At 47.6% G+C, this 14,383-nt stretch overlaps 1 protein-coding gene across 1 annotated transcript; it reads left to right on the top strand.

Moving 5' to 3' along the window:
• The first annotated feature begins 2,767 nt into the window (after positions 1-2,767).
• Positions 2,768-13,783, top strand: Fgf16 (fibroblast growth factor 16). Its single transcript, XM_048335963.1, has 3 exons — positions 2,768-3,409; positions 10,579-10,682; positions 12,780-13,783. The coding sequence occupies exons 1-3, from the start codon at positions 3,136-3,138 to the stop codon at positions 13,023-13,025; spliced, it is 624 nt and encodes a 207-aa protein (XP_048191920.1). The 5' UTR covers positions 2,768-3,135; the 3' UTR covers positions 13,026-13,783.
• Positions 13,784-14,383: the final 600 nt, after the last annotated feature.

Here is a 14,383-nt window from a genome sequence, read left to right as displayed (position 1 = left end):
TGTCCTGTATTCTTGTCACCCACATACTGTCATCATATGAGCACTTCTCACTAAACTCACAAACTCTTAGGAGAAAACAAGGTAGAAGGAATGATTTCCATCTTTGCACACTCACAACGTTTATAAGGCTTATTATGGAAATGTGATATACATGTGTGTGCGTGCGCATGGGTGACACGCCTGAGGCTTGAATTCGGGGTCTGAGCACTGCCCCTAAGCTTTTTTGCTCAAGGCTAGCACTCTACCACTTGAGCCACAGTTTCATTTCCGGATTTTTTGTGCTTAATTGGAGATAAAAGTTTCAAGGACTTTTCTGCCCTGGCTGGCTTCAAACTGTGATCCTCAGATCTCAGCGTCCTGTGTAGGTAGGATTACAGGCACAAGCCACAGGTACTAGGCTTTATATTTTATATATACCACACATAATTTACTATGTAGTGTACTAAATATCTACATACTCACCAGCCATCTTCAACAAGTAGCAATATGTGCTTGCTATGACATCTATATGTCTGCTCCTTCTGACTTTGTTTGTTTGTTTGTTTTTTGGCCAGTCCTGGGCCTTGGACTCAGGGCCTGAGCACTGTCACTGGCTTCCTTTTGCTCAAGGCTAGCACTCTGCCACTTGAGCCACAGTGCCACTTCTGGCCGTTTTCTGTATATGTGGTGCTGGGGAATCGAACCCAGGGCCTCATGTATACAAGGCAAGCTCTCTTGCCACTAGGCCATATCCCCAGCCCTGCTCCTTCTGACTTTGGATAATATTTTTGTTTGTTTTTATGGGAAGACTGGGGCTTAAACTCAAGGCCTGGGCACTGTCCCTAAGTGTTTTCTTTATGCTCAAGGCTGGTGCTGTAATCATTTGAACCATATCTCCAGTTCTAGCTTTTTGGTAGGTTCATTGGGGATAACAGATGTCTTCTGCCAGGGCTTGACTTTAAACCACGATCTTCAAATCTCAATCTTCCAGTAGGTACGGTTACAATCAGCCACTGGCTGTTGTTTTTGAACGTGAATTGCCATGTAGCTCATGTCCTCTTACTGGGGATCCCCTTGCCTCTGCCTGCCTAGTGCTGGGATTACAGGCATGAATCACCACATCCAATTGTTACTTTGGATCATTTTAAAGCAAATCCTAGACAACATTATCATTTCCTCCATAAATACTCCAGTATGAGTACCACCGTTTGCATATCTGTGTCTCCAACAATTGAAAGATGAGTTGCATGTACATCTTGCTACTATGAGGAACACAACAGATTGCTGCTGAGCAATCTGAGCTTCAGAAAGGGGAAAAAATAATAAAGGATCACCGCGAAGTTGCCAACTAAGAACTGTTGCAGTTCCAGGGAATGAACACAGGGTGAGGTGTCCATGGCGGGGCTCAAAAGCAAGACCTCGAATTCACTCTGTGAATGACGGTGACCTTGAGTTCGAACGTGCTGTGTTACAGGGGTGTCCAGCAGGAGGTGCTGCAACGGCGTGGCAGCGTCGGGGCGGCGCGCAACATGCAGGGGATTTCAGCGGGTGCAGGAAGCTGGGAGGGCAGCCAGCGCCAGCTGCGGGTGCAAACAGCGAGCCACAATGCCATTTTAATAGGCGATTGGGACATGGAGCGCCACGAGGGATGTCGGGGGGTTCAGGTGCTGGAGGAGGGGGGAGCTCCAGGCAGGTCGAGCACCTGCTCCCCTGCTTGTCTCCACCATTGCCAATCGCCCTGGCTGCCGCCTGCTTCCCGCCCTAACTGTCGCTCTTCCTGGTAGAATATCTTGGAACAGGGCACAGGACAGAGCGAGGAAACACCTGTTTCCAACAAGAAAAGAAGTGGGGGGAACCCCCGAGCAGCCTTCCAATGGCCTCTCCCCGAGCTCGCTCTCGAGAGCCTTGTAAAAAGCGCGCCCAGAAAGCCAGCACGGATCAGTTTTCCAAAAAAAAAAAATCGCTTTCCAGTTCTTACTCCCCCTCCACCTCTCCTATTCCTCAACTGTAACGTCCCTTTCAAATAAAAAATGTCTTCCTTACCCTGGGGGCTTTTTAGCTCTGCTGGGACCCCAAAAGTCCCTCCACACAACCCCGGCCATGAGGTCTTCCAGAGAACCACCAAGCACCTCCGATCGTCAATGTTGCAAGTGCTTTGGCTTCCGTATTCTTCCCTTCTTCAACCCCCTTGCCCCGATCTAAAGGTGGGGAGTGGGATTGGGGCATAGAGAAACAAAGGAAGTTAGGGGGAGGACCCCCTGTTCCGAGCTAGACCCTCCTTCTGCAGAGCCTCCCACCAGCCCTTGAGGGACAAGTAGGGGGTGGGGGTGGGAGATCGCGAGCGCGTGGAATCTTCCAGCCCTGATCTCGCAGCACTTTGCAAAAGGAGTTGGGGGGGGGGGGGGACAAGCTGAGGAGGCGTGGGCCGTGGGGACAACACAGCCATGCGACAGCCAGACCCCCACGGAACAGGCCCAAGTGGCCGTGGACGCCAACGGCAGTTTAAAAAGAAAAAGGAAAAAAAAAAAAAACTGCCAAAAAAGCAGTTCTGTCTCAGTGCAATGTGTAACTCTTTTCCTGCCATTTTTTTCATAATAAAAGAGGGAGTGAAGCTCGCTTGCCCCCCCCCCACTCCTCCACCCCCCTCTCCTAAAAAAGAGCCAAATGGATATGAGAAAGGAAAGAGAGGAAGGAAAAAAAAAAAGAACCCACACACCAATCTCTGAGGGGATGCCAGTGAGGTGTGGCTTGTATTTAAATATCCAATATGTCAATGTAAGGGGAGTGGGTATGTATATAAAGTGGCTTGTTGCATTTGATCGCCGGCCCGCAGGCAGCGATGCGAGGCGGGGAAGGATGGATGCGGAGGGGACGCGGTCCTCTGACTGAGAGCAAGGTCAGAAGCGCGCGGCCCCGCGCTCCCCGCCGCTGAGAACTTCCTTGGACGCCAACAGACGTCTCCTGCAGCTGAGCAGAGCGCACAGCGAGCAAACGAGCCGAGCAAACGAGCCGAGCAAACTGAGCGAGCCAACGGAACGAGCACCGCCGGATCGCCCGCGCCCGGCCGCGGGGAGAAGCCGTTCGCGCCCCCCTGCGGTCCCAGCTCGGTCCCCGGTGTGCGCCCCGCACAGCCCGCGCCGCCGTTGGGCCCCCGCCATGGCGGAGGTGGGGGGGGTCTTCGCCTCTTTGGACTGGGATCTGCATGGTTTCTCATCATCTCTGGGGAACGTGCCCTTAGCTGACTCCCCGGGTTTCCTGAACGAGCGCCTGGGCCAGATCGAGGGGAAGCTGCAGCGGGGTTCTCCCACAGACTTCGCCCACCTGAAGGGGATCCTGCGGCGCCGCCAGCTTTACTGTCGAACCGGTTTCCACCTGGAGATCTTTCCCAACGGCACGGTGCATGGCACCCGCCACGATCACAGTCGCTTCGGTGAGGACGCGGCGACAAGGGTTGGGGACGGGAGGCGGGAGGACGCTGAGCTGGGGAGTCGAGGACTCTAGGTTCCCGGGGTGGGGCCCGCGGGGCCGTCCTCCCCACACACACTCCAGGCTGTCTCCGTCTGGGCCCGTCGAGGCGGGTCTTGATGGCTGGCGTGGGGCTGAGCCGTGCGACATCGCGGGGTCCCGCACCCTCTGATAATCTCGGGAGCCTCTTCTTTCCCCCAACTCCACCTTCCCCCCGCCCCGGGAGCAAGGGGCTCAGTGGAAGAGTTGGACCCAAGTCTTCCATAAAAATTTTAAAAAATAAAAATAAAAAAACAGGTGGAGCTGGGGAGGAGCGGAAGCTTGTTGCTTCCAAGGCCTGGGCATGGGGTCTGTTAAGCGGGTCGAGCCTCGAGGGCAAGCCTGGGGTGGTTGATTGACTGGAAACCGAGCCTGCAAGGGCCGGGGCGGGCGTAGTGGGCACACAGCTCCGCGCCCCGCATCACTCTGGGCTATCGGAGACCCCAGCGTGCATTGGCACTGTTTGGCCTCAGGGTAGCTCAGCCTGGGGTAGGAGCCAAGCCAGGCAGCACAGGGTGAATTGGGTACCGAGGACTCAAGGAAAACCTCTGGGCGTCCACCGTGCAAGGACACCAATCCTGGGGAGCGCTTTGGCCCAGATCGACCTCTGGGTGATTGCTTCACGGTGCTCACTCCCAATCCCAGAAACAGGTGTCCACCTGGGCATGGGACAGGACGATCTAATCTCCATCCACAAATATCTTTGCATCCCTGTCACTCTGCAGATTGCTCAGAGGACACAGCTGCCCATCTCACCTACAAAACTAATTACTCCATCAATAGAAGCCTTGAGCTGGGACAAACACCATTAGCTTTCTAAGCAAATGTGTTCCCTTCTCAGGAATTTGCCATTTTTTATTTGCAATGTCTCATTCTCTCCTAAGCTATCAGGCAGGTGCTTTGACAGATAGCCTTCCTCCTCCCCCACTGGCCAATGCCCTCTGCTTCCTCCCAAGGTCCCTTCAATCCAAGAAGGTCACCTTCTAACTCCTAAGCCAGTAAAAAGTCTCTGCCCACCCTCTCAAGCATGACACCCTTACTTCCTCCCCTCCCCCTCCACCCACAAACCTCTCCATCCTCTCCATGCCTTGCTATAGCAACATCAATCAGAGAAGGGCATAGTAAACGGGGCAGTACATGGGGAAGACCAAGCCTAGCAAACAACTTAGCTCCCAGGGCTGGTCTTCCTAGCTAGGAGCAGGCAGGAACCTTAATGAGATCTATGTCATCTTGGAAAAATGCACTCAAACAGAGCTGGAGTACAGTAGGTTGGGAGGGGTAATAGAGGGGTGCAGGTGTCTGTATAAACTTGCAGCCGGTCCTCAAAAGGGTGATAAGGTGGAGTGGGAAGAGAGGGAGTGTTCACTTGGCTCCTTTCCTTTCTGTCTCTTGGGATTTTGCAGTCCCCTTTTGTTTCTTTTCATGAGGAACTGGGACCTCCACCCGGGCCTCAGAGGCTCCCAGAAATGGCCTAAAGAATACTGAAATCATTTGACTATAAAGTGTGTGTGTGTGTGTGTGTGTGTGTGATGCTGGAGACATACAGCCAGGAGCCATGGAAGTAGAGAAAGGTCATGCAGAGGTCTAAGTCCTTGCAGCCACTGCTACAAGTGTCTGTCCGACTCAGTGCCCAAGCTGGCCTGGTAATCTACAAGGTCAATAGAAATCAGTAATAGGCTCTTGGGATAAGTGGTCCTTAATGACCTCCCTGAAGACACATCTTGATTTCTTTTCATCTCCCAGACTTGCTAAAGGTATTAAGTTTAAGGAGAAACCAAAGGAAATAAAACTGGCAAAGGAAGAAATGTTTTTGCAGCCACTTTATGGGCAGCTGGCTTCATTTCTGGGTTTGCCTTTTATAACAACAACAACAACAACAACTAGTTGAGACCCTCTCCAAATGGCCTTTTCTCTTTCCTCTTTCTACCCCTTCCCTTACTTCCTGGCAGATCCATGTATTTCCTGTAAAGAAAATTATAACTGATTGAAATTGACTCTTCGTAGTCTTCTCTGCCAACTTTCAAACACACACCTACTCTCTCCCAGTTTTTTGGGGGGCCTAGAAAGAGTTGGAGCTTGACTTTGCTAACTCTTTCCTCCCTCCACATTTGAGTTAATCAGCCAGGGTATTCAATAAATCGAAACTTTAACATTCCATAAGTGCTTTAGCAGTCAACATTCCAACAGGGTAAAGTAGGCCAGACTTAAGATATAAAATATTATAGATTTCTGCTTGGGGGGAGGAGGTAGTCTCCAAAGGCCATGTAAAGTAAATAGCTATTTGTTGTAATTGGAGAGCAGGGCCCCCAAGGATTATGCTGGAATCCATGTGCTCAGAACGAGTCAGGCTGAGCCCAAGAGCAGCCCCAACTCCAAATAATAACCTGTTGGCACAGCACATGCTCCCTGCTCTCCATCTGCAATCAGTAGCCAGGAATATTTCAAACCCCGCCTGGGCTGGTGGCATTTACTCCAGACTGAGGTTCTTGGGGATCCTCACATTCCTCAGGGCCAATTGTGCACTGGCAGAGTGGGGTTTGGGAGCCACCGTAGACAAGAGACTTCCTGCCAGGTAAGATGGAGCAGGCTTTGGGTTTTTCAGCAATCTGATTCTGGTAGTAGTAGTAGTAGTAGTAGTAGTAGTAGTAGTAGTACTAGTAGTAGTTTAAATGATCTTTTAAAGAGTTGTACAAATGGGTTTCAATTAAACATGTCTGTGTGTGAATATAGTGTATCTTGATCAATGTCACCTGGGCAACATGCCAAGATAGTGCCATCTTGACCTTTGATGGTCGAAAAGGATGGCCAACAGAGTTCAGGCAAGTCATGGAACCAGATTAAATGGCAATGACCCAGTTATCTACCTAGATTCTGAAGCAGTGGGGCCCAGGACCAATGGGCTTTGATGGAGGCTCTGAGGAAAGAGGTGTAAGAAGAGAAGCCTGGAAATTGTCCACCAAAGGCCAGCGCCTAATGTGTGCAGGTCAAGAAGACACAGTGTGGAGGGAGGTCCTGGATCTGGAAGGGGTGAAAGAAGGGAGGACCAACTTTGTCTACTTAATACTTTGCTGTTAACACCCCTGTCCAGCTGGAGCTGGGAAAATAGGAAAATGGCTTGTGTTTACTCCCCTTTCGTGCTGGCTGAAATTCAGGAGAAGGTTTAGAAATATCTATTCCATCATCGTGTGCCACTGGGTTCCCACAGTCTGAATCCAGCTAATAGGAAAGTTGGCAAGGAGAAATGATGCCCAAAGACAGCTGGGCCAGGATGATTCCAGCTGTTGGAGACCCCTCTTACTGGATACAACCCAAGTGACTTCCTGTATGATCTGTCCTTTGGCTTCAGGGTTCACAGAGAGTTGGAGAAAAACTGTGGTGACTCAAATAGCCACACCTCTTGGGTTTCATGATTTTCTTCGCACCCCAGGTCCCTGGCGGTGAGATCACAAGCCATCCTCTGCTACTTAAGAAGTGAGCTCAGGGTACATGAGACATGAGATACTGAGAGAATGAAGGAACAAAGACAAAGCTGGATATGATCTGCCTGAGCAAAACAAAGAACTGAAGGCTCCTGTGGGTTGGTGTTCCTTAGAGTTTAGCACCCAGAATCAAATCATGACCTGGTTTTTAATTCCCTCACCATATGGCCACTCTATTTTGAACATGCTCCTGCTTTTCTGTATGCCTCTAGCACAGTAGAACTAAGCATAGCACTCATCCCTAGAGTGTTAAAGCCAAGGGTCAGCTGAGTAGCAGGGCAGTCTCCTCCCTTATGTGACTCACTAGACCTTTACAAATGTGGCAAGTAATTCACACTAGCTCCCCTCCTTCTACATTTTGCATTCACTTTTAAATGATTTTTTAAATTTTTTATTGATTTATTACTATAATTAAGTGGTTGTATGTACAAAGGAGTTACCATTCCACAAAGCAGTTTATATGAGTACAATACATTAGATTTTTCTTTTTATATAAAAGTTTTTTGCTAGGCACCTATGGCTCATACCTATAATCCTACCTGAGGAGACTGAAAACTGAGGATCATGGTTTGAAGTTAGCCTAGGCAGAAAATTCTCAAAGATTATGATTGCCGATTAGCCAGCAAAACCCTAGAAACTAGAGCTCTGGCTATCTTCGAGCACAAGAGCTCGGGGACATTGCTGAGGGTCTGAATTTAAGCCCCAGCACTGGCACCAAAAAAACGAAGACAGAATCTTGCTATTTAGTTCAGGCTTCTCTCATACTTAGGATTCGCCTATATCAGCCTTCCATGTGCTGGGATTAAAGGCACATACCACCATGTCAGACAATTTTTATGTAAACAGTTTTATATTTGATTTTTGCTAGTTCTGCTAATCATTCACCATCTTTCTGAGTTTACTTCACCCAATCAAATCTCTTAGGCAATTGTTATTATATTTTTCAAAGATAGGCAAACTTACATGTAACTAAACTACACGTAGCATGCTCAGGACACTGAGTTCAATACCCAGCATCACAGAAAAGCAAAGAAGAAATATGGTTACCCAAAGTGTGGAGATGAATGGTACAGCGTATGGAGGAGAGACAGACAGACAGAGAGAGGAGGGGGAGGGAGAGAGAGAGAAAGACTGGAAAGCCCTCAACAAGTATAATAGCCACGAACTAAGGGGTACAGTTAAATCAACTCTCTGTACTTTGAGCTCACTTTTGTCCAACAAAACCCCAAACCTAAATGCCTTGGATTTGGATGACCATAGTGCAGGACTTTATAATACTGCTCTGAAAGGAGCACATTTTGGTAGAGCCAGGCCACTTTGCCATCTTCTTGAGATCTTTCCACAGTGTCACCCTCTCATCTGTGTCTTTTAGAACTAAGATAAGTAAGCCTCTATGTCTTCTTGTGGCTCATTTATTAAAACGCTAGGCAGGGCAGAACCAGTGCGATGGACCATGTGAATCCATTAAATCGGTGTTTGATTAGCCTCTACTCAGCACTAGCCATTTTTCCGTCTCTCTCATCAGTATGTGCCAATCTGTCTTCCCAAGACTCCCTTCTATGTACTGTAAGCAACTGTAACAACCCAACTGAGGATTGCAAATGAGAGACCAAAGGCCAGACCCTAAGACCCACTAGCCAAACCTCTGGAGTTCTATAGGAGACTTCCCACTGGAGGTTTTAACCTGATTTCAAAATTAGCCACTTGTAAATTTGGACCTTCGTACCTTGGGAGCTAGAGGAGAGAAAATTGATTGCAAGTTCAAAGCCAACCTGGGCTTCATAGCCAGACCCTATCTCAAAAAAAAAAAAAAAAACTTTCGTTTTATGCAATCTGCTCTGCTTCCTGTGTAGGCAATTTAAAATAGTATTACCCTGAATAATTTCAATTTTTAGAATGAATGACAGCTAATTAAGTGTGATCCCATTTCCTATCTTGGATATGTCAAACAATTGCATCCATGTTTTTAGTCTGAATATATTTTTTATTTGTTTGCTTATTTTTTTCCACTCCTGGAGCTTGAACTCAGGGCTTGGGCACTGTCCTTGAGCTTCTTTTGCTCAAGGCTAGCACTCTACCCCTTGAGCCACAGCATCTTTTGTTTTTTTCTGTTTGGGTGGTACTGAGGAATCGAAGCCAGGGCTTCATACATGCTAGGCAAGCACTCTACCACTAAGCCACATTCCTAGCCCTAGTCTGTATATTTTGAAACAGGTAGGAGACTGAAATCTCAAAGAAGACTCCAACTGACTATTACATCTGTAGCTAGATGAAAGAGATACCATCTTAGGACAAAACTGTGGAAGTCTTCAGTTTCATCAGGATTTCATTTCTGGGTCCTTTCCCCCTCTTTAGAGTTGTCCTTTTTCTTCCCATGGGGTAAATGAAAACATATTCAAGGCTTTACCTCTAACCTTGTCAGCAAAAAGGCCATTTCTGAATTTCTTCCCTTTCCCCTTCAAGTTGCAACATTTCATATCAGTATGGAGTCCAATACCACCTGCCAACTCTGCTGTGGATAAACTTTTTTAAAAAAAATCTCAAGAGAGAAGGGGAGAGTGACAGGCTTGTCAGCTTGAGACTGAACTAGCTGCGAGAACTTTTTAGGAGAAAGCTCTCGTGAGGCCAAGTCTTCCCTCCTGCCATGAGCAGACTGAACAAACTGAGTGGCCTGTGTGGTATTTGTTAGCAGCAGCTAAGGGCAGTTGACAGCCCCATGTGGCTTTAAGGACATGGGAGTTGAGAGGGTGCAAAACAAGTTCAGCCCGGAGGACAGCAAAGTAAATGCTGTGTATGCTGGGGGGAGCAAGGTGACTTTGGGAACGCTCCAGAAACTACTTGCATTGAGAAAACAGCCTTCCCATTTCTTAAAATGGCTGCTATTTGACAACAATAACATCTTATAATTCTGAACCTTTAGTAACCAAAGCCTTCTTGTGGTCTTCCTTATAACAAACCTAGGAAGGCTGGGGATGGTGGATGGGGCTCCATGCAAATTGCTTGCCTAACACACTCAAGGCCCTGGATTTGATCCCCCCAAACTGCCAAATAAATCGATGAAATTATTAAATGTGTTAAATATAGGCAGACATTGAGTTCTCCTATTTTCCACATGTAAAAACTGAGGTCTGGAGATTCTGGGTGTTTTAGCTGAAGTTTCATTTTTGCTGTAAAAGATAGGGTTTTTGTTTGGTTTGGGGTGTGTGTGTGTGTGTGTGTATCTGTGTCTGGGTGGGGAGCTGCTCCTGAGGCTTAAACTCAGGACCTAGACCTGGGTTCCAGCTCTGAGGGTTGTTTTTTTTTTTTGCTCAAGGCTGATGCTCTACCACTTGAGCCACAGCTCTACTTCCAGCTTCTGGGTGGTTACTTGGAAATAAGAGTTTCTAGGACTTTCCTGCCCAGGCTGGCTTCGAACCATGATCCTCACATCTCAGCCTCCTGAGTAGCTAGAATTGCAGGCATAAGCCACTGGAGCCTAGAAACAGATTTGTTTTATCAGAGAATCTCCACCGGCTCTCACGGGTGGCTTCTCATTATGGGGGAGGGTCATGTCACCCGCACAGCTTTGCCCTAGCTTGATGTGACTAACAGAATGGTGTTCCTTTTGTTACTCTAGGAATTCTGGAGTTTATCAGCCTGGCTGTGGGGTTGATTAGCATCCGGGGTGTGGACTCAGGCCTGTACCTGGGGATGAATGAACGAGGAGAGCTCTATGGATCGGTAAGCTTCATAGTTTCCTATTTTGCAGAGGCTATTACCCACCAGTGTTTGGACAATATAAGGCAAAAGGATGTTTATCTAGCACTTAAAAGCACTTTTGTCAACTGTAAAGGATTAGCTTCTTGTTCCTTCTTGGCGGCTCAGGGCCCTTCTCCACAATATCTTCACCCACTCAGCCCCCCGCCCCATCAAAACTTAAGCTCTTCTGTGATACATTTACTTTTGCTTTTTGTACTAGAGGGCCAGCTAGACTGATAATCGCAAGCTGCCACTTGTTTGTCAGTAGATGGTTGGGGTTTAGTGCAGTAACCCAGAGGATGTAGCACTTTTAATGGTTCTCCAGAGCCAAGCCCCAGTGACTCATGCCTGTAATCCTAGCTATTGAGGGGGCTGAGATATAAGAATTGTGAAGCCAGTGCAGGCAGGAAAGTGTGTGAGACTCTTATCTCCAATTAACCACTTAAAAAGTCAGGAGTAGAGCTGTAGTTCAAACAGTAAGTACAGTGCCTGCCCTGAGCATAAAAGCTAAGGAGCTGGGCACCAGTGACTCATGCCTGTAATTGTAGCTGCTCAGGAGGCTGAGATCTGAGGATTGCTATTTGAAGCCAGTGAGTAGAAATACCCATGATACTCTTATCTCCAAGTAACCACCCAAAAAGCCAGAAGTGGAGCTGTGGCTCAAGGGTAGAGTGGCAGCCTTGAGCTAAAAAGTTAAAGGACAGTGCTCAGGCTCTGAGGTCAAGCCCCAGTACTGGCAGAAAAAAAAATGCCATCCAGAGGAATAACTAACTAGCAGGCAGGAGAAATTCAGTCAGTGGGCAAATGTCTTCAAATCATATTCTGAGGTTAGCAGCAGAGACCCTGATTTCCACATCACTTCAGTTGAATCCCAATGGCCAAATGAAACAAACAGTTGAAAAACGAAGGTTTCAGGGTCTGCTGACAGCACTAAGCCCCTAGCTAGGCCTGGGCAGGCTGCAACACAAGCCCTGTCTTCAATACAAGCCCTGCTGACCTTAGCCTTTTCAGAGGATCCCAATTGCCTGGCTTGGACTTTTGAGTCACATAGTATGCTTTCTGGCTCCCTACAACCCCATGGAATCAGAACACATTTTTCCCTGACACCTAAGAGATAGGCCTGTCCCCAGCACTCTGTATCCACTACCCTTGCAAGAAGTATGGCGGCCCAATCAAGAGTGAGAAGGGACAGAGGCAAGAGACCCTGGGGCTGCCAGCTTCAAATAGGCAGGTTGGCGGAGGTTTTCAAGATCTTTTCTGAGCTCTTTAACTGACAGGCCTGAGACACTTCAGTACAAAAGATCACAGCTCACTGTGCATAGAGCTTTATATAGATCTGAGGCCTCTGCCTATCAGTTGATTGCGTTGACTGCATTCTCAATGAATTTGAATGCTCTTAGCCTTAGGTGGGGAGGAATTTCTCAGTGGGTTCCACAGGGGCATTGGGAGCCCATGAAGGAAATCCTTCATTTCAAAACTCCAGTGGAGGAACAAAACACCGGTGGCTCACATCTCTAATCCTAACTACTCAGGAGTCTGAGATCTGAGGACCAAGAGTCCAAGCCAGCCAGGGCGGATAAATGTGAGAGACTCTTATCTGCAATTAACCAGCAAAAAGCTAGAAGTGGAGCAGTGGCTCCACTGGTACAGCACCAGCCTGTAGTGAAAACACTAAGGAACATCACCAGGCCCTGAGTTCAAGCCTCAGTAATGGCATAAAAAAATAATAACCAATCATGCAGTGGAGGCCATCTCCTCCAATCCCCTTTCATCAAGAAAGATCTTACCTGGAAGTGGTACTGTGGCTCAAGTAGTAGAGCACTAACTAGCCTTGAGCAAAGGAAGCTCAAGGACAGCTCCCAGTCTCTGAGTTCAAGCCCCACAACCAACCAAAGAAAAAAAAGGCAACCAAACAAAGATCTCACCTACAACATTTTTGTGTAGTTTGTGAAAGAGGATGGACCCTGGATGCTACTGGATAATGTGGGGGAGAGAGGACTGCCATTGTCTGCCCTCTGTGTGCCTTGCTGTTCTAAGGAGTCATCTAATGAGCTCTGCTTTATTTTCTCACCCTCACAGAAGAAACTCACACGTGAATGTGTTTTCCGGGAACAGTTTGAAGAAAACTGGTACAACACTTATGCCTCCACCTTGTACAAACACTCAGACTCAGAGAGACAGTATTATGTGGCCCTGAACAAAGACGGCTCACCCCGCGAGGGATACAGGACTAAACGACACCAGAAGTTCACTCACTTTTTACCCAGGCCAGTAGACCCTTCTAAGTTGCCCTCCATGTCCAGAGACCTCTTCCGTTATAGGTAATGAACTTGGGGCGGGGAGGGCAGGGGAGAGAATCTGTGACCTGAGTAACTCTGAGGCCACGGCTGTGTCTCCAAGCACTATACTCATAGCTTTCCAAGTCTTCCTATCAATTTAGATAACAGAGAGGCACTTACTGTTCAACTTGACCCAGCTGTTGTTCCCTGGTTGTTCAAAGTGTATATGAAGGTTGAGTTATTTTGGGGAGGGATGTGGGGGGATGGGGCGGGCCTGAGGGAAAGCCTGTATATACTTTTGTCTTTAATCATGTTCTTTCCTCTGAGGTGGAATGACAAAGAATTGGAGGGGAGGGGTGTGGCAGGGGAGTCCTAGGTCAGGGGTTGTCTTGCCCCACAATCCTCCCAAATACCTTGAGAATGGATATAAAGGAAAGACCAAGGAATCTGCCACAGATGCTACCTACAGAGCTTTGAAAAAGTCTCCTGAAGAAAATCCTCAGGGCTCCCGCCCTGCTGCGAGCCAGCCCCTGTTCCGGGTCTGCCGATTTCTCATTCGTCCTGACATGCAGTTTTCCTGCCATTGCAAGTGGGAAGAGGGCTAGGCTGTTAGAAAATCATATTCAAATGTTACGCATGAATACTGTGCATAAGGACAAACTATTTATGAAATGTATATGCTATTTATTTTATATATTTATTTATTTCAAAAAATAATTTTATTTTTAATGAGAGATGCTATGACTGGATTTTCATCAGAAAGAATAAGGTCCTACTGAAACAGGATAAAAATGACTTATTAAAGGCTTTTATGGGCAATAAAATTGTCTTTATATTGTAAACACTGTGTGATTCTATTGATATGTACATTTCAGAGAATGAAAAGGTTGGCCAAGCGCTTCCATCCCAGTCATTGGAATTTCTGCAAGGGGTGTCTCACAGTCTATGCCAAGCCCTAGTGATCCTTTCAGGTCCTGTGATTTTCAACTTAGTGCTGAATCTAAAGTTCAGGAAGCTTATAATCCTAATGACTTCAGAGATTGCGATTGAGACGATCACAATTCAAGAGCAGCCCAGGCAAAAAGTTTGCTGAGATCCCCATCTCAACCAATAGCTGGGGATTGTTAGCATGTGCCTGCTAACCCAGCTGAGATTGGGGGACTGAAATTCCAGACTAGACATTTTAAAACAATCTCAGCCAGGCACCACTGGCTCACACTTGTAATCTTAGCTACTCAGGAGGCTGAGAACTGAGGATTGCAGTTCAAAGCCAGGGCAGGCAGGAACATCTATCTGTGAGACTGTGATCTCCAATTAGTCACAGAAAAGGCCAGAAGTGGTGCTGTGGCTCAAGTGGTAGAGTGCTACCCTTGAGCAAAAAGGAGCTCAGGGACAGTGCCAAGG

The sequence above is a fragment of the Perognathus longimembris genome, chromosome 28 (genome assembly GCF_023159225.1).
Source record: "Perognathus longimembris pacificus isolate PPM17 chromosome 28, ASM2315922v1, whole genome shotgun sequence".
Lineage (NCBI taxonomy): Eukaryota > Metazoa > Chordata > Mammalia > Rodentia > Heteromyidae > Perognathus > Perognathus longimembris.
Note: the sequence above shows the minus strand (reverse complement) of the source record. Positions and strands in the feature narration are given on the sequence as shown.